General features: G+C 41.4%; 2 protein-coding genes across 4 annotated transcripts in view; one reads left to right on the forward strand and one right to left on the reverse strand.

Moving 5' to 3' along the window:
* Window positions 1-663: 663 nt before the first annotated feature.
* Window positions 664-20,781, forward strand: part of LOC311494848 (protein bicaudal D homolog 2-like) — a 49,022-nt gene continuing 28,904 nt past the window's right edge. For 2 of the 3 annotated variants that reach the window (XM_084554099.1, XM_084554100.1), the window contains exon 1: window positions 664-1,297. In XM_084554099.1, the coding sequence (XP_084410225.1) occupies window positions 1,058-1,297 (240 nt within the window). In that variant the 5' untranslated portion in view covers window positions 664-1,057. The remainder of the gene's footprint in view (window positions 1,298-20,781) is intronic. The other variant, XM_084554101.1, reaches the window with a different exon arrangement.
* On the reverse strand, window positions 12,207-20,276 carry LOC311494849 (uncharacterized protein). Its single transcript, XM_084554102.1, has 2 exons — window positions 17,635-20,276; window positions 12,207-16,359 (listed from the first exon to the last, which is right to left on the reverse strand). The coding sequence occupies exon 2, from the start codon at window positions 15,973-15,975 to the stop codon at window positions 14,950-14,952; it is 1,026 nt and encodes a 341-aa protein (XP_084410228.1). The 5' UTR covers window positions 15,976-16,359; window positions 17,635-20,276; the 3' UTR covers window positions 12,207-14,949.

Raw genomic sequence — 20,781 nt, forward strand, 5'->3', positions numbered from 1 at the left:
AATGTAACGTAATATAATAACATTAATAGCGTTTTAAACATACCTGACTAAAGTTACTAGCTAGTTTGATGTTAGTGTAAATTAGACGTTTTAATAGTGACGGCAAAAAGTTTAGAAATAGATTTTATATGAACATTTTTGCATCAACCTAAAAAAAAAAAAAAAAAAAATCAAATCTGTCCGACAGATGGCAGCAAATGTATATGTGTAAACGGCTACACAACAACCATTAGACTGTCCGCTGCTCAACCTATTTCTATGACAACAAACGGTTTGTGCAGCTATTTCCGTGTTCCACATAAGCAAATACGAAGGGCTTATGGGAAATGAGTTTATTTCGTGAGCTCGCTAGGCCCATTTCATTGGCTTTAAGTGTAGGAAAACTACATTTCCCGTGATGACTTGACAGTGGGCAGAAGCTTTCCCAGCTGAGTGCGTAGGCGCAGCAAAGGGACCGTTCAGCTGTTTGAAACGAGACCGTCAAGGCACCGGAAGATAACCAATTTCTCTTCAAAATAAAACACATAATTTCCGACATTTTGGTTAAAATGTAAATGCTTATTGTATGCTGTACAATATGTACAGTACTTTCTTGAATTTATATTTCGTTTTCAGTTTAGTACGTAAACATGGCGAAAAAAGTCCGCTCCAACGCATAGCGTGGAGGTTGTATTCGTCAGCTGCAGTTTTATTTTGAAAGTAAGGACCAGATTTTGAATATCCTGTCTCCTGTATTGGCCGTTGGTACTCCTGCTCCGGCGCTACAGCTCCTACAAGCCGGGGGAGAGGAGAAGAAAACGCAGGAGCGCAACGATGGAGCATTTTTAAGAGAAAACAGCGGGCTCCGCTGACAAAGATAACTGAGCAGAGTCATCTACATGACCAAAGAAACTAGAGCGGCAACAAGAAACGCAAACGTAACAATCATGCAATTTAAATACAGACGAATTTGAGCAGCCGCTTCTTCTTCAAGGTTACACCGCTTGAAGACTCCCCCCAACATCCTCTTGTCGCAGATCAGCTGGCCCAGGTTGGTTGATCATCACCGGTACCGATCATGTCCGTGGAAGAGCAGGGGTACCCCGACGCTATGCTGCTGAAGGAAGCCGGGCCGGAGTGGCTGCGGGCCGAGATCGAGCGTCTCTCCAGGGAGCTGAGTGAAACCACGAACGAGAAGATCCAGGCGGCGGAGTACGGGCTGGCGGTGCTGGAGGAGAAGCAGCAGCTCAAACAGCAGTACGATGACCTGGAGATCGAGTACGAGGCCATCCGACAGGAGCTAGACCAGCTGAAAGAGGTAGGCTGTGTATAAGAAATAACAGAATATGCCTAAAAAGTGTGTCCTCTTGATTTATAGGCCTTATATGCATCAATCCTAAAACCATAAGCCTCATATTAATATCGAGAACTATTCTATCTTGTATCTCGTTAAAGTTTCTATTGCTCTTGATATTTTTGATTTTATCATATTTGTATACTCTCATCACATGACTTGGTTTGAGGTGACATTTGGGAAGGCATCAGCCTCTCGGCTACAAGGTCAAAACTGAAAGCTGAGGAAAGGATGCTTCCTCTACACCCCACCCCCTCCATACTCGGGGAGTCCCCCAGTACACTGCCACATTTATTTATTTATGCAGCTCTTATGGGTCCTATTTTAAGACATTCCTGTCTGCCTCACTGTTAGTCTGCTGTGTTTCCATGGCCATTTGTTTAAGCGTATATTAACTATGAGTTGAACTGAGCAGATATGATGTGATGTTAAATATTTTTTAAATGTTTTATATGGTACATGAAAAAGCAGTATGAGTCATTCACTTGTATTCTTTTTATGTTTTGTTTGATGGTTTTCTGCATCAAACCAAAATATTTAGATGATTGATGTCCATTAGGTAGCTTGACAAAGTGTTCTGTGAGCTGATAAGGTCTGCAAACTGAAGATCAGATCAGGAGGAAGGGGCGGGAGTGTGTTTGAATTTTAAATCTTCCCGCTTAGAAAGAGACAGCGGTGGACAACTTGCAGAGCAGACCAGATGCTTTATGACCCTTTGGGAATGGAAAGAATGTTGAGAGTGACGTTTCAAGTCACTCGTCTAACGAGTCAGATAAAGGACTTGTCTGTTTTTTCCAGAACAGTGGTCGGTCTTTTTCCCTACTGTCGGTCAACACACCAGAAGCTGTTTTTCACTGTATTGTGATTAAACTGTGAAGAAAAAATACTTTAGAGTGACGTTATGCAGAAAGTCCCACCAACTGCTGATCTCAGATTCGCAACTAGTCATGGTGAATAAAAAATAAATAAAAAAATCCCCGCCTTTTCACAGTCTTGTTCATGTTGCTCACATCCTCCTTTCAGATATGGGTTATGGGTTCTTCCTGTGTCCTCCTACTAGACAAAACAACCAATTGCTGGGACAGTTAACTTCATGGTAAAACTCTTAGTGCCTTGCCAGAAAACTGCTCATCGCTTTCTCTGGCTTTTGGGACAGATACAGATATGTTTTCCAGCTCTCTGCTTCTCCCTCCCCTCTCTGCTTATTTTCCTGTGGCCCTCTCTCATGTGGTTGTTAAAATGGAGAGGAGGAGGTCTTTGGGCTGTCTCAGCAACTGCTCCTTGATTTTTTTCCCATGCATTTTTGCCAAGAAAGTCTATCTCTGTCGCAAAGGGAATGACAGAAAAAAAAACTCTGAATAGAAGAAACTGAGTGGAAACGAGTAACCATGGCGGCGAACGAGAGCTGAATAAAAGAAGAACTCAGTGAGATTGTAATGATTCTCTTAGTTTTTCAAATCAGGCCAGCTGAAGTCTTATTTGGAAAAGAAGCCGTCGCTGCAACTCTCATTGTATCCGTTCTTTTTTACTTTTCATAATGGAACCCATCTGTGTGGGCAATAAACTTCATTGTTTCCTGAAAGCTTCTTTTGCCACAAGATTTGGCTATGTTGGTTGTAGATCACTGATTGAATGTTAACCTTTGAAAGACCATAGCTATGTTCCTTTATTCCATGACTCAACCCCCAACCCAGCATCTATATGGAGGCCAGAAGTGATGCTATCACAAGAGAAATACAAACACATTTGTCTCACATCCCTCTCCACTTCCTCTTTATTGTCTGCTGTAGACCATTATATAGTGAGGAGCAAACCCAAGGTAAGCTGCAGTCACAAGGAGGGCCAAAATGACAAAATGGCCAGCTTGTAAGTGCAGTCCAAGCTTCAAATTCAAACTCTGCTTAATTATGAAAAGACAAATGCCATATCAGTCAGCCTCACAGCTTCTTTTGTTGCTCTCGTATGTGGGATGCCTTTGTAGGTCTAACTGACCAGTGTGGCTAGCTGGCAGCTGTGACAGAAGCAAATAAGACTGTTATATCTCTGGTCTCAGGTATAAATGCCATGTTCTCCTTGGTACACAGCTACCATTGACACTAATAGCAACAGTGTTTGGTTGTTCTTTGTCTTTTTGAGGACTTTGAAGACACACTGAAATAGATTGGATGATTTACAGGGTTGCTTAACACAATATCCTCTCCACTGACTCTATTTGCTACCATGCGCAAACACAACACAAAAGAAAACTGTTCAGGTTTATGAGTGGTGATTTAAATCCCCTCATACCACTCTGTTGTCTCCTCCTGCAAATGAACACCCAATCAGAAATCATTGTGACAGTGGGCAAACCTCCTCTGCCATTTAGGCAGCCCTCACCCATCCTTGGACTGGACACTGATGTTCACACTTAAACACACCCCCACACACGCTGCTCTTCAGGCAGATCAGGAAGATGGAGGAATTCTGTGCACGGCTGTTGCTTAGTAACAGCCCCAGCTCTGGGCATTAATTTGAACAGCCGTGCTGCTTGCTCAGCAGGTGCGGCTTTTTCTGTTTGTGGGTGACTGCTGGGGGATGAGCTAGCTAGAATTGCTCGTTGGTTAATAGTATTCATAGAATGTTTTTTTTATCTGATCTCTGACGTGGCTATTATATTCATGTATAATGTATTTTACAGGATCATTTGCACATCTGGGATTTTTGTCAAACCTGCTTGAGTTTCTCCTTTCTCATTCACTGAATAGATCCCCAACCAACATTTATCATCCTATTATTATTTGTCTGAACATTGATATCAGCTACTAATCACAAACTGTAATACGCAGTGTACTGCTCTGAATTAACCATTAGCTTGGGCAATATAAATCAGTCACTTTGCCCATTGCCCCAGTGCTCCTTCCCAGAGACTTGAACTGTAACACTGCTGTGATTTTGTACGTCTTAGTGGTGATCTGGTCAGCATGTATTGCTTCATGATTATGCAACTTTTCCTCAAGGATTTTATTTATTATATCTAAAGTCAGCAGACGATATGTACATAATAAAGCTGCTCTGTGATCCAACAGTGCTCCGATTAAGGCATGCTGGTATGCCTAGCTGCTAAAGAAGATATAATTTAGCTGTGTTGACTTATCTTACAGATTGCAGAATACAGTTTCAGTCACAAGGTGAATTAGCTGATGTTAGCTAATGGTGTTGAACTACACTCCAGCAGGGTAAGACTGTATGGTGGTGTTGCCTCAGCTGTTGTTGAGGTACTTAATCTAAGCCACTCATGAGATCATGTGCCACACCTCCAACTGTTAATGCAGTTTTGAGAGACCTAAAGGATATTGTATGCAGTCTGCGCCATTATTGACTACTGTATTGTACGAGAGAGGTTTTGGTACCTGGGCTGGGCTAGATTCTTAGCCCTTCAGCCTTTGTCAGGTTTGTGCGAATGTCATGAGATAGAACACAGTGGCCACAAACACTTCATCTTCTGTCCAACAACCCATAGTCTTCATTTCTATTTTTACTATTTATTCTTACTATTTTTGATACTGGGCCTTTCTTTTTTTAAACTGCCAACTCTGAGACAATATGGTTACTATGCAGAGATAGTACAAAACTTTGGTCCTTGTTGCATTGCAGCAACTTGTCAGAGGCCACACTTAAGTTATTCAGCCCCACACAGACCCTGTTCCTCCCCTCACAGCTCTCCTGTCAGTGAAGCAGCAGCTGTGGACTACGTTGAGGAATTCAACCAGACAATCAGAACACTAAATATTGTTAGGCTCACTCAGACCTGGGTTCTCTGTGACTGGCCCTCTGGCCCTTTGTGCGTTTGAGCTCACTAGGGTTAACTGGTCTTGAGTGTCACAGATGACGAGAGGGTTAAAAAGCAGCAGAACACAGTGTATGACAAAAGAGATATTGTGAGAGGCGTTCCATTGTGGTTATATTTGAAAGGACTGGTCACTTTTGTTGCTTTTGAAATGGCAAACCACTAAAGGATATATCCCAATGTCCTTAAACAAAGCTATCTGCTGTGACTCTAAGCCCTTTCTGTGGTGTCCAATGGGTTGGATGTTCGTTGGATGTCAGTAGAAAATACGAGGAGGACACAAAACCCATCTGGTCTCTTATATGAAGAGTCATAAATAAAGTCGGTCTCATTTTATTGGATTGCCATATCAACAGTTGCTTATCTTTCACATTCACAATCTTTTTTTCCTCTTCTCTCACTTACTTCAGCCATAAATAATAGCTTATTACACTCCCAGCTTCCGTAACTCCCAGCCTTCAAGACACAATAATTGTCTTATTTTCACTGTGCTTTCAATTTATGTTATCTGTGAACTAGCTCAAAGTAAACATTTCTTCATTGTTAGAGGTATTCTGATAGGCCCTTTTATTTCATTTGGTGGATGGAAAGACTGCAGTTAATGGGTAATCTTTTCTAAATGGCACTAAATAAAGTCCCAAATCCCCTGCCCTCAGTGCGTAATAGGATGAATCCCAGCCGCTATGCACAGGGCTTACGGCAGTCTGGGAGTCTGCCAGGTCCAGCCACACTCAATAGCTTCCATGGCCAGGGACGGGTAGGTGCTTTTTGGGGCAATGCTCTACAGAGGCTGTTGGGTGAGCTTGGGAAACTGCCCTTCTCCCTTATCCGTTCCATTGCCCTACTCCAGTAGCTGCCAAGCAGTCTGTTGTCTGAGTGCTGTCAGACTTGGCAATCTCCTAGTATGAATCTCAGTCTCAAAGATGTGCAAATTATTGAAAATACCACCCACACAATAATTTTACAAATACATTTCCACTGTATCTTTTACATTTCCAGACAGGCTTTTTTTTTTTTTTTTCTCGCTAGATCCCCTCACTCAGACAAATGCTGCCCTTCTGGGTTACAGAAGGAGGACCATATGGTGTTGCAAAGTAATGAAAGAGCTGCTCAGTCTAGTTTTAGGTAAAAAGGCCCAGTGTTAATCCGGAATGATTTTAAAAGCATTTGTCTTAAACTCTGATAAACAAAACGGCACCAGCACCCTTCCACAGTTCAAAGAGAAGCCACATTTACTCTGGAGCATTAGTGGATGGCTGTGTGAGTGGTCCAGTCCTCACTGAGGGGACTGCTTGGAATGTTTTTAGGCTTCATGTTTAAAGAATGAAGTGTTTCTGCAGTATGTGTAAATGAAAGGAATCACACACATGTGAACTCCTGCATTTACAGGGGAGGCCTTAGACGGAACATATATTTAGTCTTTGTATGTTGGGGTGTTTTGGCTGTTTACATGTGTGAGAATACTTAATGAAACTACATCACAAGTTTCTTTTAAAGCCTGTCTGAAATTATGCCATTGTGACTGTTCATGGGTATGCAAGCTAATTTTTGGGTGCGTTACCAGATCACACTAAGATACCACCTTCTGGTTATAGTATATGGATGAAGTTATGAGGTAATCCAAATAACTATGTCTATAAAATTTACAGTGACATGGATGATTCTAAATATATTTTACTATACTTAGTATTCCATTGTAAAGCCTACAGTTATGATACAGATAAAGTTATATATTTTAAAATATGTCCATTCTTAGAAGATTTCTTTCAACCATTCATACAAGTCAGAAGTGCACGTAGAGAAGCAGTATGGCAGCCCAGCAGGGTCATGATTCTACTAGTGTAATCCAATTACTGAAGACTAGGGCCAGATCAGGCAGGAGCCCGGGCTAAAAGCAGAAGATGAGGTCATAGTAATGACTGTTCGCCTCTGACAATACAACATCATTCAGTGAGGCAAAAGTCTCCAGTTTTCCTTTTGCAATACCGCTTACTGACTATAAACAATAATAAATCTGTCAGCAAAGAGCGCAGTGTTCGTGCACATGTCTGAGTTAGACATGTGTGAGTGTAAGAAACACAATAGCTTCTTATCCTCTCACTCCTACATGTCTAGTTGGGCTATGACAAATGTATAAGTAGCCCTTTTGTGTATTAAATTGATGTATTATTATAATATTTGTTTGAGCTGTGAAACAAAATCCACTGACCTGTGTCTTACATAAGTTTGTTACCACAGTGACTCTATCTTGGTGAGTAAGCTTTTGGTAACTCAAAAATATCACGTTACATAATGTCTATGGAAGGTGTTTCTATTTTCCTGTTCAAACACGGGTTTAGTTAGCTGGAGACCTATCAACTGCTGTTCATTTTAGTTCCGGTCAGAATGACTAGTTCAGATTAGAAGTCATATTTATTTGTACTGAGACTGCGGTGTCTTATATAAACGGGTAAATCAGGAAGGCATGTGGGTAGAGGTTTGTGATTATTTGTTGTAAATCCTGCCTGTATCATACTTTTAACAGCCCATAGTTTTATATGTGGGCTGTATCACACTGCCCACAAACCTTTCTCATCTTCTCTACTACAGATTTCAGGCGGTTCGCAGAGAATAGCACCACCATATACAACATGTTGCAGGCCTCTAATGCTTGTTTATGGTTTTGTGTTTTGATGATAAATCTTGGTTGTGGCTTCACTGTAATCAAAAAGAATCTTGCTGTGCCTCTGCTCCATCAAATCTTTCTTCTTCCTTCTATTCAGAACTTGCCTCCCCTGCCCTTAGCCCCGCATCCTGTTTACGTGTGAGGAGTCTTTTTATAGCAGAAAGGAAGCATATGAAAAATGCTTCTCCATCTGACCGGATATCATTCAGTGGATCTGAGGAAGTGACCACATGTGATCCATCAGTTTTGTCACCTCTCTGTAACAAGAATTAAGTTGTTTTTTTTTTTGTTTTTTTTTATTGAGAGGAATATGCTTGCCTGTCCTGATGTGTTAACATCAACACTCGTTATGCATGATTTCCTCTCTCACTGTTCTGGACATTGCCACGGCAACAGAGACAGGAAATGATATTCAATGGGCTATGGAGTTACCTAGCTTTTATTTTGGCTTCCATAAGTGGTGCCCATCAACATTTTGTGAGTTAAATGATTTCATTCAAGTTTGCTCGTCAATACCAGACAGTGAAGGATTTGAAACTTGAAAAGATGGAGATGCAATTTCCCACCAGCAATCTACAAATCCTTACAGAAGCAGCCAGAGACATAATTTCCAATGTTCTTTTAAGGATTTATTAAAATACAACGTCCACATCTTCCCGTATTAGTTGATGCTTTACTATCCTGGACTTTGATGTGCAAAGGGAATATTGAGTGAACCCTTTTTGTTGAAGGGAATATAGAGGAGCAAAAGAAATAAGTGCAATACTCCATGCATATTAGCATGTTTGACAAGCAGGAATAAACTTGGGCTAGCTATAAGTAGACAGATGGTGGGTGCCCTGACCCCACCCATAGACATACACACACATGCATATCAGAGGGGTATGACTAGCCCCACCCTTATCCTCCCACTAAAGGAGGGTTGTGTTTGCTGTTTCTGTCCTGCAGTTTGTCCCTGAGCATTTTGTGGTGTGATGAGGAGATCAAGGATGTAGATGTAGACAGTGGTGTTCTGTTTACCGGTACACCCCTCTCTAGTTCCTTGGAAAATCTACATAGATAACGCTCATCTCAGTTATCAACTGACTGGCAGTGGAGGGCCTCCTATCATACCTAAATTAATTAAACCAGGGGGCAGAGTCTGAAAAGCGTCTCCTCGTTTTAATGGGCCATCTATTCAAACATTAGCAAACCCAATTTCAAAGGGTTGTCCCTTTGCCCTGGGGGTCCTTTTAACCTCAACACCACAGTGCAATCAGAGAACAGCGGTATGTCTATAGTCTCCCCACACGCCATTCTCATTCTCTGGGGCCTTCCTTCGTTCCCCCTCCTCTCTCTTCTCCAGGCTCCTTTTCTAAATAGGCTAGTGGGTCTGGGTCCCCCCGTCGCAGTGTGCAGTACCCTCACACGGAGCCCACGCTTTGAAACCCTTAGGCGTGTGTGATATGGGAAGATAGAGGAAGGAATATGGAATAGAAAAAAGGTAAAGGGAGGAGAGATAAGAAGACAGAGTTGTATAGTTGGGCTGGGGGTTGGCTTGAGTTTGAGGTTGGAGAGATGAAAGAGAGGAGGGTTTCTAATTGGATGTGTGCCAGTCTCTCAGGGGTCCTTCAGAAATGGGGATTGCAGACAGAAAGGGAGGGAGGTTTTTTGTGGGAGGGCCACTGGGCAGTGCATGGGTTTCCTGTGGGAACCAGTTCACACTATTTCAGACTGGAGAAAAATAGAGGTTCCTTTATCAGCTGGCTTAATGTGTCTAAAGTGTCGGGACTAACCACTTATAATTGTTGAATATGTATGCTATTAACGTAACGGAACTGGACATTGTTTTATTTATCCAGTATTCACTTAAGAGGATTGTGTTTTCATCTGTTACTTGAATGTTTTGTTGTTAGAAAGTTTTGGATATTGTAGAATTGACCAATTGTTGTTTGAGCATAGAATAGAAGAACTTACTGTGTAATGCAAACCAAAGACAATGGTTTGTTTGTTGTAAACAGATACTGCATTGTATGTAATCTTCAGTAAAGTACTGTTATTGGCACACAGATGTTCCATTATGAGCACAGTGATGTTGAGCCCACACATTATTCCTTACCAACTGACATGACCTCATATGGAAGACTTTCCACCCTCACCCAAGATTTAGCCTCACTGGTACAGAGAATGTTGCACACGCACTCCAGATAGGATTTAATTACTGCAAATGGGAAGGGAGGTCATTAGTCTCTGTCTGGCCAGGAGCAAGGCCAGAACCTCCCCAAGAGACCATCTTCTTTATTTGGGAGGATGAACGTAGAGAAAGGAGAGGAGCAGTTTGGGACAGCATATGGAAGAGACTGTGAGGTAGCTTTAGCATTATTCATGACTTGCATGATGTGCTTGATCAGAATGATGAATGCAATCCGTCCCCTATCCTGTCAATGCTTCACCCTGATTGATTAGACACTAATGGATGAGTCTGGGATGATGAGGGTCTCGTAAATAACATTAATATAATAAATCGGTGTTGGAGTAAACCCTCCGCTACCACCTGAGAGCCAGTACGCAACAAATAGATTCAGTGTCAGCTTGTCACTCACAATCATGACCTTGGACTGTGGAGGAAAATATAGTCACGTGTGTGTGGGTGTGTCTCTGTTCACAAATGTATGCAAATATCTGTGTTTATGTGTGTGTGTGTATGACCCCAGCTGGAGCATCAGCTGCTACCTATGTCTATCGTTTATGTTAGTAACGACATGAGACTGTTCAACTGTGGATATCACATGTGAAGGTTTCACAGGGGGCCATGTCCTTTGGGAAATAGGCTGAAATACACTGACAAAAAGACAGAATCTCATTCTGTGCCAACTTACTGATAGCAAAAAGCAGAAACTAGTGTACTTCAAGCAACCAGCAGATCAATCCGTTTTTGCAAACCAATCTCAAATTAGAGAGGCTCTGGACACGGGTGAAGACTGTTGCCAGAGAAAAAGGGACGAGATCAAGCTGTGCTGGGCTGAGCTCTAAAACAGCCATCTGTGTCAATGGCACTCCTTGCCTTGTCTTTACTGACCGCCTCTCACTCTGTCACTGTAATTGGCATTGTAACCATGACAACAGCTCTTCCCCCGGGGTACGGGCACGTGGACCTGGGAGATCTCATCCAGTCAGGGTGTGAGGTAGAAAGGGGAAGTGACATTCTGACTACAAGCAGGCACAGATGAGGCCTTCTTTGCATTTCAAATGATTGCAGTTATGAATGCCCAGCGCTGGTGCTGGTATAGAACATTGCAGTGATATGAACGATGATAAAGAACACAGATTCCAGCTCTGACGCCGACATGGCGGTGCAGGGTTTCTACAGTCTATAGGGAGCTATTGAATCTCTTCTCTCCCTTGAGACACTGGCTTTCTCCTCCATTCTGTAGCAGATTTAGCTGCTGAACAATGAACCCAACAAACAGAAAAGATAAACAGATGCTTCCATTTAATTAATTCACAGCTAAATACTGAAGACAAAAGCAGAGTTTAAAATCTTGTAATTTCCCATTTTTAATGTTAAGAATTTCAGTCAGAACATGCCCTTCTCTCATCATAATACCTATTCTGTATCTTTTGTCTTAATCGTGGCTGAAGGCTACGTAAACTGTGACATAAGTTCTTTAGCTCACTGCTAGGGCCATAATGACAGTTATTACTAGTGATAATAAGACAGGAGCCAGTCCAGTTTAGAGCCTTCAGGCTGACTCAGACAGTCGAATGGGAACAGGGGCCTGTTTGCCCTCTTTCTGCAGGTGTTTCACCTTGTAAAGAAGATACCGAAGAGACTATTTTTTTGTGTTTGAGATTGTGAATAAAGAGGAAAAGATCCAGTCTATGTTGGCGTATGATGAATCTACATCATCAAGACTGAACACGAGGTCTGATTTGACTGACTTCACACAGAATATCTAATGCTGTCTTCAGATTAGTGGCTCATGTGAAGTCAGAATAAAATATGAAATGTAGTTTTCCCCATCCGGCTCTGATGAAAGCACTAACCAGTGCTTAATCATTGCAGCCTGATTTAATTTATGTAGCAACTTTGCATCACTGAGCTCTTGTAGCCCAATTATGCTATTCTAATGTTTTTGAGAATTACTTCTCCAGTCAGGCGTGTGAAGGGCCTCATGAGTCTTATTAGTGCAGTACTCATACTCGGAGGCCTGTGTGCGTTCATGTACATTTGTGTGCTTTAACTGCATGTGTCTACCTACTCCCAGTGGCTCTTATCTTCTGGTGTTCTATTTTCTGTCCTACACTGCAACACAATAGATGTACAATCTGGCACGGATTTATGGTTGTTTGTAGGAAGTTCACGCCCTCCTGATGGGAGTGTAATGTGGTGCCAGTCTACACTGTAAAAAAAAATCCGTTGTTTTTACGGAAAAATACTGGCAGCAGTGGTTGCCAGAATAATCTTGTTAAAAATACAATAAAATGTAAACAGCATTACAGAATAACTTGTGCATTTCACTGGGATCCCCTGTAAAATTAAGGAAAACTAAATGTAAATTTTACAGGTATGCAATGTACAATAATCAATACATAATTGTTCATTTTACGGATATTCAATGTGCAATTAACAATGATTTCATGAACATTTCAGAGGGATTCAATGTAAGGTAAGCAGTTTTAGGATGTAAAATTTACAAGTTATTCAGTAATGTTTACATACAGTATGTACTGTATTTTTAACAGGATTATTCTGGCAACCACTGCTGCCAGTTTTTATCCGTAAAAACAACGGGGCATGTAAAATAAATAGTTTTAGGATGTAAAATCTACAAGTTGTTCCGTAATGTTTACATACCGTATGAACTGCATTCCTAACAGGATTATTCTGGCAACCACAGCTGCCAGTTTTTATCCGAAAAATCAACAGGACATGTACGCATGTATTACAGTTTTACTTTTTATCCGCAGTGCTTCAAATTACTTCTAAATGTTAATTTGAGGATAGACTGTAACAAACCACTCGTTAGTCAATGAATCATTCTAAAGAATGCAAGTTTATTTTTGAAAACAGTAGAGTTATGAGTGCTGTGGTCACTCAAAGGAATACCTATGGGAATAGAGAAGAGAAAGAGGTACATACAGGGATCTCCATTAGTTTCATTTGTTAAGTCAGTCAATAATCAAAGACAACAGTAGCAGTAGCACTATCACACGCACCTTTATAAATGGCTCGCCAATCATGGGCTGAAACATCTATAAAAACACCCTGAAGAACATCTGGGGAAACATCAACTGCTGTGGCCACTCAAAGGACACCTAGGGAATAGAGAAGACAAAGACACACACACACACCTCAATTAATCAGTAGCAGTGGAAACAATAACTGTTCTGTACTGTTGCTGCAGTAGCAGTATCACACACACACCTTTTTAAATGGCTCGCCAATCATGGGCTGGAACATCTATAAACACACCCTGAAGAACATCTGGGGAAACATCAACTGCTGTGGCCACTCAAAGGACACCTAGGGAATAGAGAAGACAAAGACACACACACGCACACACACCTCAATTAATCAGTAGCAGTGGAAACAATAAATATTCTGTACTGTTGCTGCAGTTCCATGGACTGTCTGGACACTAGGCACCGTCCCGAGACAGCCAGCACTGTCTGTCCTGGGACAGTCAGGCACTTTGCCTAACTCTTAGGACAGTGCCTCGCTCCGCTGGACAGGACCTGGTTGCCCCGGGGACAATGCGTGGCTACTCGGGATAATGCGTAGCATCGTGGGAGAGTGCGTTACCGTCTCTGGACAATTGGCACAGTCCCAAGACAACCAATAGGACAATAGCAACAGTACAGTACAGTTACTGTTCACACTGTCTCTCTAATTTCATTTGTAAAGTCAGTCAATAACCAAAGAACATAGTTGCACTAGTACCTTTTTAAATGGATCGCCATTCGTGGTCTGAGAGGTCCTGAATCAACGTCAGGACTCTGGCATTTACATGCAAGCGCGTAGCACTGGTTCGCTCCACTTTGGTCCCCCTCTCTGGATTTATAGAGAAGAAACATCTAGGAATACAGAGAAGACAGAGGAAACACATGAATACATGAAACAACCGTACAGAGAAAACACAAATACATGATACAACTGCCTCCACAACAACAAAGGAAAGGATTAGTGTGAGGTTACAGTTTTCCTTTAATTAATACCTTATTGGTAGGCAGGGAGCAATGGGGCCTCCATTTTTTGCTTAACTTGAATCAGAATATTAAGATTTCGCATTACATGTTCAAGGTAGATAATGCATTTCCATTTCCATAAATTGCAAATTACAGGAACAACTCTTCATGAGCTCTTCATGAGCTCTGTCTCCACAGTAGAGGACTGAAGCAGAACATGTCTGGTTGGAGTGGTATAATTGGCTTCCCCTTTACAAAGACATTATGTTTTTTCAACACCATGATTGTGATGTGGATTTACGTTGTATGTGATTAATTTAGTATGTCAAATGTATGCATGTTTGTTTCTTATTTTCTTGCAATTGTAGAGAGAGTGAATGTATGGAATAATAAAAGGATAAAAGCACTTCCAAACATGCAATCATTCTACTGTTAGCTACCTGTCTAGTTCTGCAAAATAGGAACACAGTGCGAGGGCAGCATAGGCCCTGTAGGTATTTGTATGCACGTTGTGAAATGACTAAATAAATAGAACAAAACAATGGTTAAAATAAATAAATTAAAGATTAATAAATTAAAAAAAAAGAAAACTTACCTCTGTAGAAACTCCAGGGTTGAAGCAAGTGCTGAGGGATAATGGATGTTGAAACAGTAGTAAGAGCCAAACATCATGCACAAAGACGTGATGAAGGAAGAGATGTTGTCGTTAACGATGACGTGATCCACACTAAGCATCATCCTTCTGGCGGAAAAGCAGGATTGTCCTTAAAATAAAAAAAAAGAAAGAAAATTAAAATAATCCAGAAATTAGGTTTACATTTTCACGTCAGTCACTAACTAATGCATCAAGTGTGAAAACAAGTATGTACGAAGAAACCCACACAATCAGAAAAAAGGGGTGTGAATTCATTATACCCAGACAACATCTACTGCATGTGTCAAGCTTTCCTCTCCAACTCAGGTGAGTACGGTTAACTTACCACATACAACAATCGTTGGAGTCAAGGGAACTCGGTCCATGACCACTTCTTCAGCCAGGCAAGTATCCTCCACGTAATGGAACATCACATCATCTCTCTCGTCAAAATAAGCCAGAAGAAGCAGCACCATCTCTGTGACCTGTGTGCTAACTGCCTGTTCTCCCATCATAATCTGTAGCTTTGTTGCAGCTTGGTAGAATCTTTTGGATTTGTTGACAGCAACTGTCTTCATGAAGTGCAAGAGCCTTTCCCCCTTCTGTTCCACATTTTTCAAGAAGCTTTCCTTCAGGTCAACTCCAGTGAGCTCCTTAAAGTGAACATTCATGCCAATGTCATGAAACCAATATGGCCAGTTTTCCTGGAGGTACTTCATGTCTTTCCCTTGGTTCACGTCTTGTCGCTGGCTGTAGAATGTGGACTTCATCAGCATTTTCAAAGGACCTGTGCTTTGTTCATTCTGGCTGAACAGATTTTTAAGCTCGTTTTTCTTCTGCTGCTGGGTTTCGGCCGTTTCTCCAAGGGGCATAAACTTCACATGCCAACGGACGCACCCATAGGTGTCCTGAATCGCTGCACGTTTTTCAGGTGGGACTTCGTCAGTGTCAGAGTCATGTGATTTTCTTTTTTTAATTTTTGGTGTTGTAGGTCTTTTCACATTTTCGATCCGATTTTGAATTTGTTTCACGAGGGAGCCATAACCTGTGCCAATTACGTCGCCCTCAATCACATCTTGAAGTGACTTGGGGTATTTAGCCACCAATTTCCTAGCCACATCAGTAGCATTCTTCTTGCTTAAAGACGTGGTTACTTTCATCATTTCGCGGACCACAATTCTCACCATCTCTTTCCTCAGACTTGGATTTGGACGCTTTTCCCTCTCCAAAGCCTGTGTCAAAGCCTCTGGGAACTGTTCCCATGGTATTGTGAATGACTCTGGCAAACTGCCACTTGGGCTCTGACAGCTGCTGGACGACGACGACGACGTTGGCGACAGAGACATCATGGATTGGGAAGGTCCTGGTGAGGCAGTAAGGCAACCACTTTCTTGGGCCGGACCTTTAAAAATGCATATACACGAAACAGACACAACATGAATGGTTTTACATTTTAATAGCAATGTTGAGAACTGATCACATCATAAAACCACCAAGCAGTCAGGATGTTGAACAATGACGATAAACTTACATTTCAGACTCCATGCAGCAACCAGCTTCCTGGCTTGTATGGGCCTCAAGGCTGACAACAAATCATCTTCTTTCAAAAACTGGAAGTCATCATGGGTCTCCACCCCTAGAGATTGGAGAGTTTCCTCCAAGATCTCCCTTGTCACATCTGGCAGGTCAGGCAAGACCTCCGTGATGGCAGAGTGTAGAAATAATTTGGACATCTGTACAAATTTCATTTAAGATGTATAAGTAAATATTTACAAAATGTAGCTGATTTACTACATTTACTTCAGAACATTGTAGTTTGGGACTAATTCATATTGAAGTTAGAGGTGCCCAATATGACTCCAGACATAGAAAATCAAAAAAATAGAACTACATAAAACTCATCATTCAAACATTGCAAAAATCACATGGACAAAACGCTGTGTTTCAGTGGGATGACTCTAAGTGCATCGATGGTGTATGAAGTCAGTGGGTAAAAATCTAGCAAGGCCTGTATGTTCACACACTTCATTGCTGTACTTTGTGGCGTAATGGCATAAAGATGATATTTGGGAAGGAAGTTGGATTTGTGCAAGTCCATAAGAACATACACAGCATCATCCTTAGTTAGAATTATGATAATCTTCCCAAATTCCAGAGACTCGTTTAAGACCAAAAAATCACCCTTCTTGTAGGTTGTACCTCTGTACTGAATTTCTGTTGAGACAACAGTATCCCTTTCTGAAAATCCAAATTCAGAAGCAGCATGATTAACGGCATCACTGTAAAGGTTGGGAATAAAAGCACAACCATTTTTAATTTGTAGTACCTCACTAGATCCTGGTCCTGCCGAGACATATGCCTGGAACATCTGATGCCTCTCAGAAAGAGTTAGGCAAATGTTCTTGAAGTTTTTCAGATGCCTGGCACATCGCTTGAAATAGCTATGTTTGCTTTCAAAACGCATCGTCCACAGTCGAATAAGGGGGCCAAATTTCAGGATTAGTGAGGGATAATGTCTCATGTAATGGTGTTTCGGTTTGAGAGTACTATGAGGAAACAAACATGTCCTTGAATCTAGATACTCCTGAACTATGATTTCAAGGTAAGCTATCTGCGACACTGAAATCTTTTGTGCACAAACTAGATCAACAATATCTTTGAGCAGGAGAGTCAACTGCCACACGTCATCATCAGCATTTTGCACCTTGTCGCCAATTAGAACAGGTAACAGCCTCAAAAAATTCCAATTCTGGACCGCGTTACCAGAGAGTTTGAGTGCACCAGACTGGACAGTGCAAGGCTTGGAGAGAGCATCTGAACCTTTGAACTGGAATTGTTTGATTCGCCTGTTCAAAAGGGTATATGTGAACCATTTCTTGGTCTTGATGAAATAATTCAAGTACAGACCAAGGTCATAGGACAACACACCCTCAAAAATGTCATGGCCTAAACATGGTGGGAGCCCGGGTTGGCATACATGAAAGCTTGGCACATCATTGAAAACTGACCTCAGTTTTATTCCTTTGACGTCTCTGCTCTCCTTAGACAGAGCGGCGACAGCAGCGTCATAGGAATCAGCAGTTCTTTGCCGGCCGCAAAGATTGGGTTCTTTCTTAAATTCGTCTCTGGTTACCTCACAGTACCTGCAAAAATAACAAGACGTGAAATTTTCGTTAAACCCTCCAATGCCATGTGACCCTAAATTATCCCCAGCTATACAGTACAAAGCCCCACGGACAGTTTCCCCTCCTACAGTAACTCCATTTTCTGCTAAATCTGACAAATCCGATATCAGGTCAGCAAATACTTTGGCACATCCAAACTTTTTTAGATCATTTTCTCCACACAACAACACTAGGGACATGTGATCGGTGTTGGATCGCACATGAACTGGCAAATTTGCAACAGAAAGATAAACAGCGAGAACTTTGTGTTTTTTTTTTGCTGAGCCGAGAGGATTGACTACTTCAAATGCATCTTGATACAATATAAGCTGCAGGCCTCCTGGGTTTGCAGTGAAGAACGGATTGGACTTGAAGGCCTGTCCATCACAAGTGTCACCAAGGACACGTGCATCTGTTTCAGTAGTCTGTTGCAACACAGAATTTTTCCAAAATTGCGATTCCAGTAAGTTAGTCAGTGTTTGCTTTACAGGTATGTAATAAGCATTTCTTTGTCTCATATCATCATCATATCCTAATCTTACTACTTTGGGCTCTACATATTTGAACATCCGTTTGAATGTCTGAGTTCTCGTGTAGGCTGTTCTCAGTGGGCCTTTATGAGATGAGGAGAACAGATCAGAATCCTTTATACAATCTGAAACTTTCCCCATCACATCATCAGTAAGATTTAACTCATCTTTCATGAGAGTGTGTAACTTGCTCAAAGTGTAATCCAGTCCTAATTCATGTAGATTTTGCATCTCTTCAACAATTATCTGTATCGTTGAATCTGGAAGCAGCAGCTGTCCTTGTAGTTTTAAATAGAACAGGCAAACACTCCTAAGAAAGATTTCATCGAAAACCTGTGTCGATTCAGTACTTACTGGTAGATCTGCTGCCCCATCCACTGTCTGCGAAACCTCTTCACAAGCCGTGGCAGAGGACTGCGGTGTGATTTCTCTGTAGAGATCATTTATGTTATTCACTGAACAGTCTGGATGTTTCCTAGACAAGTGCGCTGTAAATGATGACCTCAAAGTAAATGTTTTTTGACAACCTGCCACTGGACACTTCACAGATCTTCCCTCCACTAAATGTTTTTTTAAGTGTACAAGAAGTTCGTGCACAGTCTCAAATCGGTCTGAGCAAAGTGACACAGCGCACACAAAATTAGACATAATGGCTGTGTTGGCACTAACAGACGACGTTGGGACATTGTGCTTCCGATAGAAGTGACACTTAAATGATGAATATGTGCAAAATGTCTGCCTGCAACTTGTACTCTCACACCTGAACACACAGCGTGGTTCGTTTCTGTGAATCCTACAATGCAACACATAACCCCTCAACGTTTGCAAGGTTTTCCCGCAAAAACGACAACGAATCATGGCGAGGGGAGCTTGAAACAGGCAAAAAACTCTTATCTGCCAACAGTCAAAAGCAAATGTACCAACATTGATAGCGGTCTATCAACGAGTGTAAAATAAAATTAAGACGCCATGTATCATTTCACAACATTGGACTTTGATTTAACCTGACGATTGAGTATGATTCAATTTGCACCACTAACGCAAAGTGGAATTGGGATAAAGCGCGGAGAGCTTAGGTGCTAACGCTCTGTTAGCTGCTTGCAACTGTAGCAGCACAAAGATAACAGTAATCGCTCATAGAACAATTTAAAACATGAAAACACACCGTTTCTTGAAAATAAACTGCTTTAAACTTAACCTGACGGTTGAGTATGCTTCAGCTATATTAACTCAGCACTGCTGGTACACTTGGTTAGCTAGCTTGGCTAACCCAACTGTCTGGTAACAAGTTGTAAGTTGACGTCCAGTAAGATATTAAACGACCGCTCTTCAACTACCTTAAACTCTGAATGAACAGAAAGGGAGGGTGGTTCTTCGGACTAGATTACCTTCTAACTTTTGACGACCGTGTTTAGGTTGGATAACCGACAGGAACGTTTCGCTCCGAGGAGCAGTCACAGACCAAAGACAGGAGTTTTGCACTGACTGGCTGAGCTGAGGCGCGCAAGCAAGCTAGCGAAGCGATGGAGCAGAAGCACCTGACCTGAGAGGCAGGCGTTGCGTGTGACGTCACAGCACCACGCACGGTACGACACACTGAGTCGTCTGATCTCCAGAAAACATAGGCCTAGCACTAAATGTCTAATCATCCGAATAACAAGCAGTTCTACTCTAGTCTTTGTAAAATAAATTTCCATGCATCAACGAAATTAGTATTGTTTACTTACCTTGAGATTGTCGCTGGTTTATAAATCCACGAGAAGTTCCCAATATGTAGGTACAGAGCAGCTTAGTGGCCTTAAAATCTCTCTGTAGTGATTACTCTTCCCAAGAAACGTTGGACAGAGTCTTTGTTCTCACAGACAAAAATAACACTTCTTTCTTTATCCCCCAACTTGATTAAAAAAAAAAAAAACCTTTGATTAAAAAAGATTTGATTAGCCTATGCTGTCAGTTATGGCCAGCCACATGAAATAGTTCAGAGAAGATTAAAAACAAGAAATAAGCACGTATATCCTTAAAAAAGGGGGGGGGGGGGGGGGCTAGCATTTTGGAAAATCCATGTTTGAAGTCTGCAGAATTGAATTGTAATTTGAACACAATTTTACTGTTATTTAATGTACATTGTATTGTTTTTTGGAATACGGTATTTATATGTCACAAAAACATAAATAAGTTATTTTAACAAAGACATTATGTTTTAAAAACAACATTTTCATGTTAAATTTACAATAACATTTAGTTTGAAGTTTTACTAAATTACACTGTAAAGAAAACAATGTTTAGTTGTAATACCCTTTACGGTTTTTTAATGTTGAGATTTTGCAGTATTATTCTGTTCTTTCTACGGACATTTTTTACAGTGTACTTGAGGCAAAATAAATTCTCATGCAACTCACAAACACTCATGCGGGTACGTTTCTCTGACCTCTGCTGTGATTTTCTGTAGAGTATTCCTTGC

The sequence above is a fragment of the Chelon labrosus genome, assembly GCF_963514085.1.
Source record: "Chelon labrosus genome assembly, chromosome: 10".
Classification (NCBI taxonomy): domain Eukaryota; kingdom Metazoa; phylum Chordata; class Actinopteri; order Mugiliformes; family Mugilidae; genus Chelon; species Chelon labrosus.

What these genes read in the sequence shown, in the direction of transcription:
- LOC311494849 (XM_084554102.1), bottom strand. Translation starts at nt 15,975, where the DNA reads ATGATGTCTCTGTCGCCAACGTCGTCGTCGTCGTCCAGCAGCTGTCAG.